At 39.7% G+C, this 15,267-nt stretch overlaps 1 protein-coding gene and 1 pseudogene across 2 annotated transcripts; both read right to left on the bottom strand.

Annotated features, from left to right (window-relative positions):
• Window positions 1–1,763: 1,763 nt before the first annotated feature.
• On the bottom strand, window positions 1,764–11,107 carry LOC306748460 (rap guanine nucleotide exchange factor 5-like; annotated as a pseudogene). Its single transcript has 11 exons — window positions 11,084–11,107; window positions 10,345–10,436; window positions 10,160–10,190; window positions 9,461–9,539; window positions 8,999–9,120; window positions 5,980–6,102; window positions 4,398–4,572; window positions 4,189–4,279; window positions 3,787–3,846; window positions 2,250–2,304; window positions 1,764–1,901 (listed from the first exon to the last, which is right to left on the bottom strand). The product of its transcript is annotated as a rap guanine nucleotide exchange factor 5-like (transcript).
• Window positions 11,108–12,406: 1,299 nt separating this feature from the next.
• On the bottom strand, window positions 12,407–12,928 carry LOC306748458 (lactose-binding lectin l-2-like; the record flags this gene model as incomplete). The annotated part of the gene is made up of 1 exon (XM_079231628.1): window positions 12,407–12,928. The coding sequence occupies one exon, from the start codon at window positions 12,926–12,928 to the stop codon at window positions 12,407–12,409; it is 522 nt and encodes a 173-aa protein (XP_079087754.1).
• Window positions 12,929–15,267: the final 2,339 nt, after the last annotated feature.

The following is a 15,267-nucleotide window of genomic DNA, read 5'->3' as shown; positions in this document are numbered from 1 at the left end:
GGTTTTAAAGAACATTGCTTTAAAAAAACTTAACTTTACTCAGTCATGACTACGGCCGATAAAACACTAAGTACACCTTCCTGTTGGTTTAGTGTCTTCTCAAGAATGAACTGACACATGAACCTCTGAACATGGCACATGAACTTTTGTCACCTCAAAAATACATACATAAACAATATATTACAATAAATAAGTAATATAGCACAATTATTCTGCTTTTTAAACACAATGAGCAGAGGTGTATTTGCGCATGTGTGCGTCATGTACAGGTTAACAGTAAAAAATAACTACCACATGGCCTTTCTATGACACTGAATATGAACAGACCATGGCTCTGATTTATCAGCTTTAGCAGTCAAAGAATCACTGACTTGGTTTCACAGAAATAATCTTCAAAATGAGACGATGTATCTTACAAGCAGTGAAACAACAAGTCAACGCCCTGAAGAGTTTGGCTGCTACAGGACAGCTACAGAACATTTAGGATTTATTTGCCTTTGGATGTTTCCTCAGCAGAAATGTACCTCTGGAGTGACTGAAGCTGTTTATAAGGATCTGTTTGGTTCAGAAAGGATGTTAGGAGTGAAATTGTTCTGTGAACCAAAGCTGAGACGGAGCGAGTCAGTCTTACTATAACGGTCTGTGCCTTTCTGCTTCCATTATTCTGTCCACACCCTGTGTTGGTTTTACCAGACAGTTTACACAAGACAACTTCTGAATGAAGTGATATTTTTTACATGACAACAGATCAGACGTCATTCCAGGGCTCAACCAAGGAAATAAAATTCTGTGGTAAAAAGATCAACAGTTTATCTATACTGCAGGACTCGGTGTGACATTTGGCACTGAAAAATAAATAGGTCCATATTATATACAATGTAAAATGATCCTAATCTGTTCACACAAACATTAGAGAGAAGAGCGCATGAGGAGTGTCAACCAGGACTCTAAAACGTAAAGGAGAACAAAAAACATTCACTCATCATCAACAGTTTATGAACTCTGGCACGTTCAGAAGCGCTACAGTGTTTCCAACATCAGTCAGTCAATAGAAACCTCTCACAAAGCCTCCTTCACATGCCAGACACTGTTGACGTTGCACCTTTTGTCCCTCACTGAGGCTGCATATTTTTAGGTAAAAACCTCAGTGAGAAAAGGTAAAAATATGTCGGTATGTTAACGTGTTGCACTTCTCCAGCCCTGGTTGCTTTAAATAATATGCTACAACACAATAACCAGAAAAAAAGCTCCACATCATACACCTAAATAACTATGGCATGTATCCTGAATATACATGCATCACAAGGCAGGTATGTGGTATGCAGATGAAATTATATGAGACCAGTGATGGGGAAGATTGTGACCATCAGCTAATAAACACATTTAACTCGTCTACGGATTGTTTTGTGTTTGTAACTGATGAAGAGGCTGTTAAGTCCTTGTCGGCCTCCAGGGGGCGAGACTTGAAAAACAGAAATAAAGAAACATTCCACCTGCGAAACAGGCTCATAAATAACCCAAAACATATCACAATAGCAAAACTATGCAGTCCAATAGATACTGTTCCAACTAGAAGAGAGACCCGGCATCTCTGTCTTCATGGCACCTTATTGTCCACTTGGCACCCCCGGCTGGTGGTGTGACTTTGTTGCAGTGTATGTGTCAGTGTGTGGGATTATGACGTGAAAAGCATTCTCCATGTCACACATACTCGGTGTTGGAATTTCCACTGTGTCCGGTGTGTTTGTTTGTGCATCTGCGAGGGTTTGTGTGCGTCTGTCTTTAAGCACGTGGCTCCAGCTTGTGTGACAGCTCGAAAAGCGTCTGTTGATTGTCGATAATGTGCAGGTAATGAACGCTCGCCCTCACCTCCGCACTGTCGACCCCAATTACCTCGTTGCCTAAGAGACCGACACAAAACACGCACAATTAGTCGCACATAAGAGTTTTCACTGCAGGAGAACACACACATTCACACACATTTGGTACAAACACAGACTGTATTATGGCCATATAAAGACAGTAAAAGAAAAGTCTGGAAATGGTTGCTTAGAAACTGTAAGAGAGAACTGAATGGAACAGGTGCAGTACACAAACTCAGCATCAGGTGGCGTCAGATTCCTCACAATGAATAGAGCCGAGCATCAATACTTCATTCAAAATGAACAGTTTTTCACAAGAGGAAGGAGCCTGGAGAGCCCCTGGAGGTCAGCCTTTCAACAGAGTTCACTCAGATGGAGAAGACTCACCTGGCTGGTCGCTTTGGCAGTGGCGAATCATTCTCACTGTGTCTGCGATCATATGCTGTTGGTTTAGGAGAGATATGTTGCATCAGTGCAATACCAAACAGTAACAATCAAATGTTTAATGCACCATAGCACTTATATTACTACTAACGACTGCAACTAAGATGATTTTCATTATTGATTGATCTCCTGATTATTTTCTTGATTAATCACTTGGTCTATAAAATAAAAAATTATAATAATAAAAAAGTCCATCCCATTTTCTCAAAATCCAAGGTGATGTCTTTAGATATCAACTTAAATATTATTTAAAACAGGGGGAAAAGCAGGTAATCTCCACATTTGAGAGGCTGAAAACTGCATTTTCGGAGAATTTTGCAAAAAGAATCACTGACCGACGACTAAAAAATAGTTGCAGATTATTTCTCCGTCGATCAAATAGTCCACTTATCCTTGCAGCTCTATTTACTATAAATATAAACAACAACTCAGAAGTTTTTTATTAAAAATGAGACAAACATGCTACCTCAGCCTTTCGCCACCTGACCCTTTGACCTTTTTTTTATACTGGCAATACAACTGTAAACATGCAACAGTGATTGAGGTGAAAGTTAGCAGAGAACCATAGCAAAACAGAGCTTGATCTCTGTAAATGATCTTGTTTCAATGTCTTTCTCCTACTTCCACCCAGGAGTGATTTGAGTTAAAGTTGGCAACATTTAAAGCAATGCAATGGTACATCTGTTCATTAATACAAATAACACAGTGGTTCCTTTGTCTGGGACAACTGTGGCTCAGTGGTTAGCATGAGTCTTTCAATCAGAGGATTGGTGATTCGATCCCGGGCTCCGCTAGTCCACGTCGATGAGCAAGACACTTAACCTCTAATTGCTCCCCCTTGCTGTGTCTACGGTGTATAGAGCAAAAATGTAAGTCGCTTTGGATAAAAGCGTCAGCTAAATGTAATGTCTGGTGACTGGCTACATAATACACATACTTGGGCTTCCCTGGTATTTTAAATGCACACTCCATATTGAGCAACATGTGTGTTCAACTTGCGGCTATCAAACTTCAACCTGTCTGTCCTGCTGTGCAGTGGTGAGTTTTTTTCCTCACACATCTTTTGTTTTATCAGTACAAAAAATAAAACAATGGGAAAGTTTCTATTTCTTTTAGGCACAATTCTGTTCTGATTAATCACTGTGAAGCAAACATATGATGCCAATATCTGGGTTGACAGTTAGATCCCCAGTCCACAAAGAACCCTTGGGCAAGACACTGAACTGCAAATAAGTCCCTTTGGTTTAGCCATCATCTTTGCATCTTAGCATGCTAACATCTATGTGTAAATGGGTGGATTAAAGGCAAACTGCAACAGAGAGCTATAAATGACTGCATCTACTATTAATGTGATCAATCAGTCATCTGTTGACGCAACTTGTCTTGTTGAATGTAGTAACTAGATAACAATTCAAACAATCGCTTCACTCATCTAATTTCAATGATCTTTTAAGACTTTTTTAGAAACGACTCAATTTACCAGTTTCTCAAAGTTGACCAGGTTGCCGTGGAAGGTCTTATTACCCTCATGGATGAATGTGATATCAGGACAAGTGTTTCATCATTGGTTCATTCAACAAAATAAAGTGTGTGTGTGTGTGTGTGTGTGTGTGTGTGTGTGTGTGTGTGTGTGTGTGTGTGTGTGTGTGTGTGTGTGTGTGTGTGTGTGTGTGTGTGTGTGTGTGAGAGGTTATCAAGTCAAAATAAGAGGAACGTATTTCTAGTTTTGCATCTGTTTACATCTCTGTTGAGTAAGTTTCATCGTGATGAGCTCCAACTCTGAGAAAGACTCCCTGGACATTTCTGAAAGGAAGGGGTTTGGTCAGAATCCAGTTTAAAGCACTTCTATAAATACACTAAACGCAGCAATACTAACACTCACCTCCCAGGTTTGGTTGAGTCGGCTGACAGATGCTGTGTTTAAACCCATGATGATGGCAAATGCAGAGTTCAAATTTCTTTGGGCTTTACAACTACAGACACACAAAAATGTAAAACAAATATAACACAGTGCATAGACATCTTAATGTGTTTGATTGATGGACTTTTATTTGTGTATATTTCTGAGAAGGTGTAGCTGTGTGATCTTACTGAGCTGCGATCTTGATGAACTTCTTAAGCAGCTGCACTCTCTTGTTGAGTGACACACATGAGCACCTAGGACATGACCCACTGCTGGACCTCGTTACAGCGCTGGAGCAGCACAGAGCGCCACCGTGTGGCCGGTACCAGGAATACGGCTGAGGGTGTAGTAAGCGAGCTCTTGCTGCATGTGGAGGGAGGGAGAGTGTGAGTGAAAGACATCAAGCGTTTTAGAGGAATGCCCAAAATAGCTGGTCTCATTTTTAGAGCCCAAGGTGACATCTTGATAATGCTTGTTTTGTCTGTCCAACAGTCAAACACTCCTCAAACAATCCATTAACAATCATAAAAAAAAAAGAAAAGAAGCATTTGAGAAAGTAAAAAACACATCAACATAATGAGTAAGATGCAGCCTGGATCTCTTCCTCTGTGTTATGCTTCATTTTCACAACAATTATTCAGCCGCTGAGCTGCAAGAAGACTTTCTGTCTTCATGATCCAGCAAGTGTTGCAGAGCATTTGCATCTTTAATGCTTCCATATATTGCTTTTATTTCAGACTTGTAAGTCCATATAACAACAAACAGAACAACAACAATATATAAAACACACTACAATACAAGGACACAGGTATAATCATTAGTTAAAAAGTCACTCGTGGTTAAAAACATACAGACACTTGTTCGAATGCTTCCAGAGACAATAAAAATACCTTGTATCACTTTGTGTTGGCTTGGTCAAGGCTTTTATAATTACATTTTCAGATTCATCCAGTCGACATTTAAATTTGTACATGAAATTCCTCAAAAAAGCATGAAGAGTGGGAACATTATGAGTCACAAACATGTGACTTGCACTTGCCCATCTGGGAGGTTTTAGCAAGATTCTAAAAGCATCATTATATGCCACCTGAATCTTTTTAATTTTTGCTCTGCTGTACCTGCACCACAGGTGTGCTGTATAGAGGAGAGTACAGTAGGCTCTAAAGAGAACAGTTTGAACATCTTCTGTGCACATAAAAAATGTACGTGCCAGCATATTGGCTTGTGCATAAAGTTTGCAACACTGCCGCTGCACATCATCATCATCAATTAAGTCATCCCTAATAATGTGACCCAAATATGTGACTTTGTGCAGCACATTCAGCTGCTGGTGTCCCATAAAAAATGAGGGAAACTGTAGCTTCTGATCTTCTTTTGTTTTAGCAATCATGACAACACTCTTTTTAGAGTTGAATGTGATGTCATAGTGCAGCCCATAACTTGAGCAGACTCTGAGCAGTTGCTGTAACCCAGCGCTATAAGGAGACAGGACCACTAAGTCCTCAGCATATATCAGATGGTTAATAAGAGTTTCCCCCACCATACTCCATGTCTTACACCCTTTTAACTTTTTGGAAAGGTCATCCATGTACAGATTGAAAAGAGCAGGAGATAGCATTCCACCTTGTCGAACGCCATTGGTCACTAGGAAGGGTGCAGATACGAGTCACAAACTTATGTTCCAGTAATCTCACACATCACATGCATATTTTGTGTGTGTGTGTGTGTGTGTGTGTGTGTGTGTGTGTGTGTGTGTGTGTGTGTGTATACCTTGTGGATGGATTTGAAGAGGCTCCAGTCCAGGTGTGTGAGAGCAGCTGCCACATCCCAGGTGTTTATACCAAGGAGTCGCACCGGCCTCTTGCTTAGCTCAGCACTGTCCGTTAAAGGAGGCTGCACACACAAAGGAAAGTTAAGCTAGCACATAGAAAGACACAACAAATACAGTATTGTATGCACACACATGAGCTGTCTATTTACAATATTTTTTTGGTTTGGTTTGGTTACTTTATTAGTACCCGTAGGTAGACTTGGTTTGCTGTGATTAACAGCAGAAAATGAGGCATCCATCTCGACATACATTACAACAAACACAGACAACCAGACAAACATGATAAAAGTACTCCAAGCTCCAGATCAGTGCTGCTTATAATTATGATTTGTTCACCTGCGTGATGGCTACACCGTGGTACTAAATATCTGCGTCTAGAGGGGACAAACTGAAATTCCCTATGCAAAGGGTGGGAGTCTTCCTTTAAAATGGAGCCAGTTATCTGTTGTAATTTTCTGGTGTACAGGGACTCTGGGCTAAGTTGTGACTCACCAATCAGCCTGCCAGACCATTTCAATAATAGCACGATAAAATAAGGTCATCAATGTTTTGTCGATGTGAAAGTAGGACAGTTTCCTTAAACAAAACAAACGCTGGTGCCCCTTTTTTGCACACAGCTTCACAGTTGTCTTGAAAGTTCAGTTTTGAGTCGATATACACTCACCTAAAGGATTATTAGGAACACCATACTAATACTGTGTTTGACCCCCTTTCGCCTTCAGAACTGCCTTAATTCTACGTGGCATTGATTCAACAAGGTGCTGAAAGCATTCTTTAGAAATGTTGGCCCATATTGATAGGATAGCATCTTGCAGTTGATGGAGATTTGTGGGATGCACAATGTCTCAACAGAAATCGAGACTCATCAGACCAGGCAACATTTTTCCAGTCTTCAACTGTCCAATTTTGGTGAGCTCTTGCCAATTGTAGCCTCTTTTTCCTATTTGTAGTGGAGATGAGTGGTACCCGGTGGGGTCTTCTGCTGTTGTAGCCCATCCGCCTCAAGGTTGTGCGTGTTGTGGCTTCACAAATGCTTTGCTGCATACCTCGGTTGTAACGAGTGGTTATTTCAGTCAAAGTTGCTCTTCTATCAGCTTGAATCAGTCGGCCCATTCTCCTCTGACCTCTAGCATCAACAAGGCATTTTCGCCCACAGGACTGCTGCATACTGGATGTTTTTCCCTTTTCACACCATTCTTTGTAAACCCTAGAAATGGTTGTGCGTGAAAATCCCAGTAACTGAGCAGATTGTGAAATACTCAGACCGGCCCGTCTGGCACCAACAACCATGCCACGCTGAAAATTGCTTAAATCACCTTTCTTTCCCATTCTGACATTCAGTTTGGAGTTCAGGAGATTGTCTTGACCAGGACCACACCCCTAAATGCATTGAAGCAACTGCCATGTGATTGGTTGATTAGATAATTGCATTAATGAGAAATTGAACAGGTGTTTCTAATAATCCTTTAGGTGAGTGTATGTCCCGAGATATTTGTAAGATTGCACACATTCCACAGTCTGACCCATTCATCTTTCTTTTCTTTCTTCTTACCGGTCACACCCCTGCACACTTTGTATTTAAACACTCATGCCACTTAACACACACTTTTTAACTTAAACACATGTGACTTTAACATACACTTTAACTTAAACACACATGTCATTTTAACATACACTTGCATTAACGTTATCTGTTTGTCTGAGCACTTTATCTTATACTTAATTTAATACCCATTGCACTGTTGTTGTCGTTGATTGTTGATTGTTGATTGTTGTTTGTCTCGTCTAACGTCTCATGTCTAATGTATGCACCTTCGGCCTAGCAAAATTTCTCGTTTGTGTAAACATTCCTGGCAATAAACGGTTTCTGATTCTGATTCTGATTCTGATTTTCCTGGAGCTGACTAACAATAACATAATCATCTGCATACTTTTGTAGTGTTTTTTAAGCTTAGTTTGTCACATTTGGACTTGCACATCTATGTAAAATAAGTTGTTTATGTGTACATTGCAATGCATAAAATATGATAATTAATAAGGGATATTATTATAAGGGATTTGTAATTGTATCTATATGAAGGTCACTTTATTACTGTGTAATGATGTCCATGTATACATTGCAATGCTTAAGATAGATTATTGTTTATCAGGGGACAGAGTCACTAGTTTGCTGAGGTCACATGAACTCTGTACTGCAGAGTGCAGAGGTCATTTACACACAGACAGTGGTTGAGGGTTTTACAAAGGAGCATTTGGTCTTAAAGAACAAAGAGAATGGACCACCTGTGGTTCGTCCTGTGGTTTATGACACGAGATAAGGAACTGGAGGGGGATTCGAGCCAGCCGAGATGAAAGGTTTCTGGGGAAGGATGACTGTAGGCTGAAGTAAGATTCTCATAAGTTGTAACATATAGAACTGAATAACAAATCCTTCTTGGTCAAATATTGCGTGAGCAAACACAGGAGGGCGGAGTGAGGACTTTAGGTACCGGAAAACATGAATGTTATGGAGCCATTTTCAAAACCCGTGCCAAAGAGAGACTCCGCCCCTGTGGGACTTTTAGCCAATCGCATGCCGTAGATTTGAACCAATGAGGAGAATGAGCTGGGATGTTAAAACCAGATTGTAGATTCCTGTTCGAGGTCTTCGAGCTGAAGCGAGACAGGAACGGTCTGTGGAGCGGAAGCTCGGAGACCCTCAGCTGAGTATATGTACACTGTATCACCATTTGAACTTTAATTAAACCGTTAATCATAACTCTTTGATTTTCCTGTATTTCTTCTCTGCAATGAGCACACGAGGTTCTACGAATGCTTTTCACTTTAAAATGAGAAATCAACAAATAAAAGTCTGACATGAGATCTATCTCCCTCCAGATGTTTAAAAATTAAATTAAACAATGCATTTCTTTGCGTGTTTGTATGTTTACCTCCAGTGTGCGACGCCACAGCAAGCACCATGTCTTCTTCTGCTCGGTCCATCTTCAGACCCACAATTCTTAGCATTTCATGGGCCTCCAGTGAGGGGTGTGTGTGGACACTCATGTAGGAGTCAGCGCTCACATGCACGCAACAAATGACTGAAAGATAAATAGAAATGGTCGTAGGTCAGTGGATGTACTGTTCATATACTGTAATTGTGTTTATGCAACACTTTAAATGGCTAAAACAGAAACAATGAAATACTGTAAAGCCATAATGAAGCAAGAGCAGAGAAAAAACTCAAGTATTTACAGAGACTTGAGTTCATTTTTGTCAAGTACTCAAGCAAAACAACAACAACAAAACACACTGTAGTTTAAGCAATTTGCATTTGTACAGTGAAATTAAAACTCACAGTCTGACATTATGCATAATTATGTACAGTAGAAGGCAGTGTGTTTTGTGTTGCGTACGAGTGTGTTTGTGTTTGCTACTCACCCTCTCGAGTATCAGTCGGTGGACTTCTGAGCTGCATACTGTTTTCCTTCAAACTCAACTGCTGATACATTTGTTTACTCTGATGGAGAGCAGAAAAAACATAGAGATGTATAATACTGTATTTATACTTCATTGAGTATAGTGATGTGCTGATAACATCTGTATCAATACCCATTCAGCTCAGATGTGATTATTACAGTTGAGACTCTATGGGCTGAAATAGGGCAGAAATATCCCAGTACCAAGTCGTATCAAAACCTCTCCAGTCAAACAATACCTGCAATTGATCCTTTTTTAATCTAGAAAAGAAATACTATTCATGTGGTTTTACTCAAAGCCGTTGCCTGAATGACTCATTTAAATGCTGGGATTGTTACTTAACATAGGCTGACATCATCAGGAACTTGTTACTTTGACTGGTTTGGAAAAAATGACTCCAACCCCACAATTATATTTATATATCTACAATTAAATAATTTGAAAGTTAAAGATGTGAGGTTATATTATTATTATTATTACATTGCACAATTATCTATATGTTTGACAGAAGAGAAACATACTATCAATCTTCTGCATGTTTGCACATTGCACAAAATTGACAATAAAACTGACTTTGACTTTGACTTTTGATATCAGTCAAATGCAGCATGGATGTAGTAAATATTCCCTTTAATCAACCTCCACCTCTCTCTGGCTTACCTTTTGGCTTGGAGGACAGTCATCGACAGTGCTGCAAGACAGAAATAAGTGAGGAGGGATGCAGGTAGGCATGGAAAAACAAAAACACAGACACACACAGACACACACACACAAACACACACAGTGACAGGCAGTCATATCCAACACAGAGAACAAAGTCCTTGTGCAGAGACAAACACACTTACTGTCTGCGACGCAGAAGTTTCTGGAACTCCTTCAGGTCTTTCTCCAGTGTGGGGAACTCATACACATCTTCTAAAACACACCTGTACAAGGTCTGACAGAGAGCGGGAGAGGAAAACAATCACGTTGACACTTTCTTTTGGTTTCATGGTTGAATATGTTTGTTTGGTCCATCAGTAAGGCTGCACACTGGAAATAGCATTGAAACTCCTTTGTCTTTGAATGTTCTCCAAAGGTTCAGTCTCTAACCATCACTGTACACTGACTCCATATCAAACCGACTGGCTGCCTGTTACGACACAGCTGTAGGATGGCACATACATTTTATAATATCAGAATTATTATGGCTAAAAAAAGTAAATTCTTGTGTTTTTCTTTTGTTTAACCAAATCCCTATTCAATGCTTTGAAAATGGTAAGTTAAATTCCTTTCATCTTAACTAGTAGTGGAGTGGAAGAATAAATCTCAAAGTAAATTTCAAAATATGTACTTATAACGGAGATGAGTATGAAAATGTTTTTGTTTGTAATTTAGGTGGAGCAACCTTAACCGTACCAGTCTGAATGAAAGGTAACCCGAAAGGTTTGATTTCATATAGTGTCAACAAATAGAACATCACATAAACAATGCTGTCACTGAACACACACACACACACACACACACGCACACACACACACACACACACACACACACACACACACACACACACACACACACACACACACACACACACACACACACCATACCCTTCTTGTCTAAGGTCATGCCAGCTGGCACATTGTAAAACCTTTCTGTCTTTCCCTCCACTGCAACTACAAACTCTTGATCTTAAAGTCCACAATTACTACAAATCTATCTATTAGTCTTTCAAATGGAAATGGTCTCCTCTCCATCCCTTTCTCCTTCTCTCATTTCCTCTCGCTGCTCCTCTCTTGTTATGCCCTTCTCCCTCAATAACTTTCATCCTGTTTTGGGTGTTTTCAGGGAGATATAGTTTAAACTTTTAACACTTTTGATCTGTTTTCATTAGTCAACATTGCAGGAAAGGAATATGTGCACTTTACTGGCATCAAATTGATTCCAAATAACTCTTCAATTAAATATAACTGGCGTAAGTGGCTGTTAATTTTTTTTTCAGAATGTTTTCAACTTTGTGTTTTGATTATACTTTTGCAAGAATAACTTTTTGGTCCCTTTTCCAATAAAATAATCGGAATCATAAACTTTTCATGAAATGCTGAACAAATGAGATGTGGGCTCCCACTTTTAGACTCATTCACCCGTATGAATGTGCTCTATGCTGGATCAATCTTTTGCTATTTCTGTTTGCTTCTTCTCCCCATGACTGACTAACCCAGACTGTATCTGACACCTGTCCATATTTATTTTAGAGCGGAAAATCATCCTTTTATCATCTTATCAGAGTATTGTATGGTGTTCAGAATAGATTGAGGAGCAGAGATGTGATCAGTGATGTGGTTTCTCCTTTTGTCACTGATGTTGTGACTGAAACGGTGGACATTTTGCCGTCATGTCTAGACAGTTATCTTTCTCACAGAAACATGAGTTGAGGAAGTTCTATGTGTTACTGTATGTTCAGAAAGTCACAATGCAGAGGTGTTCATTATCCGTGCTCAAGTCAACATGTAGGTAGTTTAGAAATTAGAAATATGTTGAAACATTTTGTCTTCAGTATTCTGTTATTTAGGGTTTATAAGACTTTTACTGTTTTGTACATTTTTGAGATGTGCATATAAAATGGATTAAGTAGTTATAATGATGTTGAAACCTGTGTTGTTCCCCAAAGTAAGACACAAAAACAATATATTTACAGAAAACCACATGTTTTTCATTTCAAGGCTATTTCAAACAGTGGAAATATTCCCTTTGATCAAACACTGGAGATACATGTGTGGATTTCAGCATTTATGATAGTGAAGTTTATTGAAATGACTTCTGCACACACACATATAAGTGTACATTTTGTGTCTTTATTTTGGAGGTCAAATGCATGTTGACAGTGAACAATAACCATGTTCAATCAGACATTTAACATCTCAGTTATTAATAAAAGATTGTACGAGATACACAAACAGAGGCATACGTTCTAGAACATGGGGTGTCGTTCCATTTCTTTACTTCACTAAAGTTGGTTTGGACACAGTGTTCTTTTCCACCAACGTTGTTTGGTTCTCCTTGGTTCCAATTTAAAAAGTTGGATGCAGATCCATCAGACCACAACCATGTTCCTTCTTTGTGAATGTCACTAAGTCCGATCCAGGTGAGCGCCTCAGTATTGTCAGAGTTCTTGATCAGGGCTCTAACAAAACTGTGCTCCTTCAGACTGTGGATGGACACCAGGTTGGCTCCCTGTGACTTACAGTTGAGCTCTGCATCAATCCAGGTCATCTGTTTGCTGACATACTTGTAGCAGTGGTCGGTGAAGCTGACCCAGGAATCGGGACAGTTGACTTGCAGTAGCTCCTCAGTGTAGTTGAATTGCAGCAGCGCCTCGGTTTGGTTGACTTCACCAGAAGGAGCCACGGCACCCAGAGCCAGACCAAACAAGAAGAGGAACAGGAGCATGTTGATGTCTCTCTCTGTCAAAGGAGCAGGACGAGGGTTGTTGTGTTGGCTGGAGTTGATCTGCACCGTTGGATGGGATCGAGTCCGTGATAGAGAGAAATGACAGGCTGCTTCCTTTATATGCTTCAGAGAGGGTGTTTTTGCTGTTGGCACGTTATTATTGGTCAGCTGAACTTGGAGAACACTTTCAGTAAAAGGATAAGTCAAAGCATTTACCAATAAAATAGAGACATTGCCTGTCTGCCAGAATGTCAGCCAGATCCATTGTTCAAACATGATGTGACAGGCTAAGGACATTACGTGCCAAGGCTCCAAAGACCACCAGCTCACCTAGAGATGACACATGAATCCGATAATTTATTTGTTGGTTTAATCTATATTTTAATTTCCTCACAGATAAAGATCATCTGAGGTAAAAAAGCTGTATGTTTATAAAATCCAGACTAAATTAATAAAACCTTTCTCCAACCTCTGCCAAAGCGAGCCAAAATAATGTTTCTATTTGTTTGTGATAAGTGATGAGAGTCTGTCTTTGAAAAATACTTTTTCATTCAAAGACCAGGAATAAGCTGCTCATAATGTTTAAGTTTGGTTTAAACCCTCAAGATCTTCTTTGACTTCTGTTTCGTAATGAATCAATGATGGTCTAAAATCACAGCTCTTCCCTGTCCATTTGATTCATATAATCTTAGTTTATTGTTGATATGATGATGAATACTTATAGATACAAATAGTTCTACTTTATTGCACTTCACCACAAAAAGCCTCAGTGGGACAATATTTAGACTAAAACCTTCCCTGTTACAATCAGTAATTGGTGGATACAATGCAGATACAGACCCACAGTGTAGAATACATTCAGAATGTATTGCAGGTACAGAGTGCAATGAAGATGGTAAGAGGTTGAGAAGGAGCAGCGGAGGCAGAAGGTAGAAAAACAGGCTGATAAGAGTGAGAGCGTGGGTAGTGTGACAGCTCGGGTTATGGTAGTTGAGACAGGCAGAGAATCAGAGGGAAATGATCCTGGAGATACAAGGAAACAGGTTAAGATCGAGTAAATAAAACAGTGACAAGTCAGAGCGACCATGAGTGACATGCTATATGCTGTGGTCACCATAACAATTTGGCACGAGAAGAGCCGCAGTTTAAACAGTGGAGAGGTGGCGAAATGATTGCTGGCAGGTGCTCAAGGGAACAGGGATCCAGGTGGACAGCAGGTCAGGAACAACACACACAAACACAGAGAGACCAACAGGGGACACGGCAGGAGAGCCAAAGACAGAGAAACACAAGAAAACCATACTGAAGCACTCCCCAAGATCAGAATGACACCAAACAAGTACTCTACCTGATCAAAGGTCTTCTCAGCATCAGGTGATATGATAAGACCATGTGCTTTATGTTTGCATGTTGTATGCAGCACAACCTTATTTGATATGCTTCACAGAGGATGTCTGCACTGTTGGTGTGATATCAATGGTCAAATGCACTTTTACACAACCACACAGTATCTGAACAAAAGCCAAAGAAAGACAAGCTCACCCAGAGATGTCACATAAAATGTCAGCCAGATCCATTGTTCAAACATGATGTGACAGGCCAAGGACATTACGTGCCAAGGCTCCAAAGACCACCAGCTCACCCAGAGATGATACATGAATCCAATAATTTATTCAAAGACTTTCCAAAGTGTAATTTTGTTTTCTCCAATCTTCGCCAAAGCAAGCCAGAATAATGTTTCTTTTTGTTTGTGATAAGTGATGAGAGTCTGTCTTTGAAAAATACTTTTTAATGCAAAGACAAGGACTAAGCTGCTCATAACACTTAAGTTTGGTTTAATTCCTCAAGATCTTCTTTGACTTCTGTCTCGTATCAATGATGGTCTACAATCACAGCTCTTCCCTGTCCATTTGATTTATATAATTTTAGTTTATTGTTGATGATGATGAATACTTGTGGGACAAATCGTTCTACTTTATTGCACTTCACCCCCAAAAAGCCTCAGTGAGACAATATTTAGAGGCTGGAGAGGCAGTGCTCTTGTGTTACAGCTGCTTTTCCAATATTTATCTATTGCATAGAGACTGGAATAGACATGAAAAAACACTTTTAGGATGAAAATGAACAAAATAAACGAGCCAGTGAAAAATCTGAAAATTATATATTGTAATGTCATTACTGTTTACTTGGAATGCTAATTGTGTTTATATCAGATGTTGGCACATTAATTACAGCTACATTAATTACAGCTTTGTGTGATATCAATGGTCAAATGCACTTGTACACAACCACACAGTATCTGAACAAAAGCCAAAGAAAGACAAGCTCACCCAGAGATG

The sequence above is a fragment of the Taurulus bubalis genome (genome assembly GCF_910589615.1).
Source record: "Taurulus bubalis genome assembly, chromosome: 16".
Lineage (NCBI taxonomy): Eukaryota > Metazoa > Chordata > Actinopteri > Perciformes > Cottidae > Taurulus > Taurulus bubalis.
This window is presented reverse-complemented; position numbering and strand designations above follow the sequence as displayed.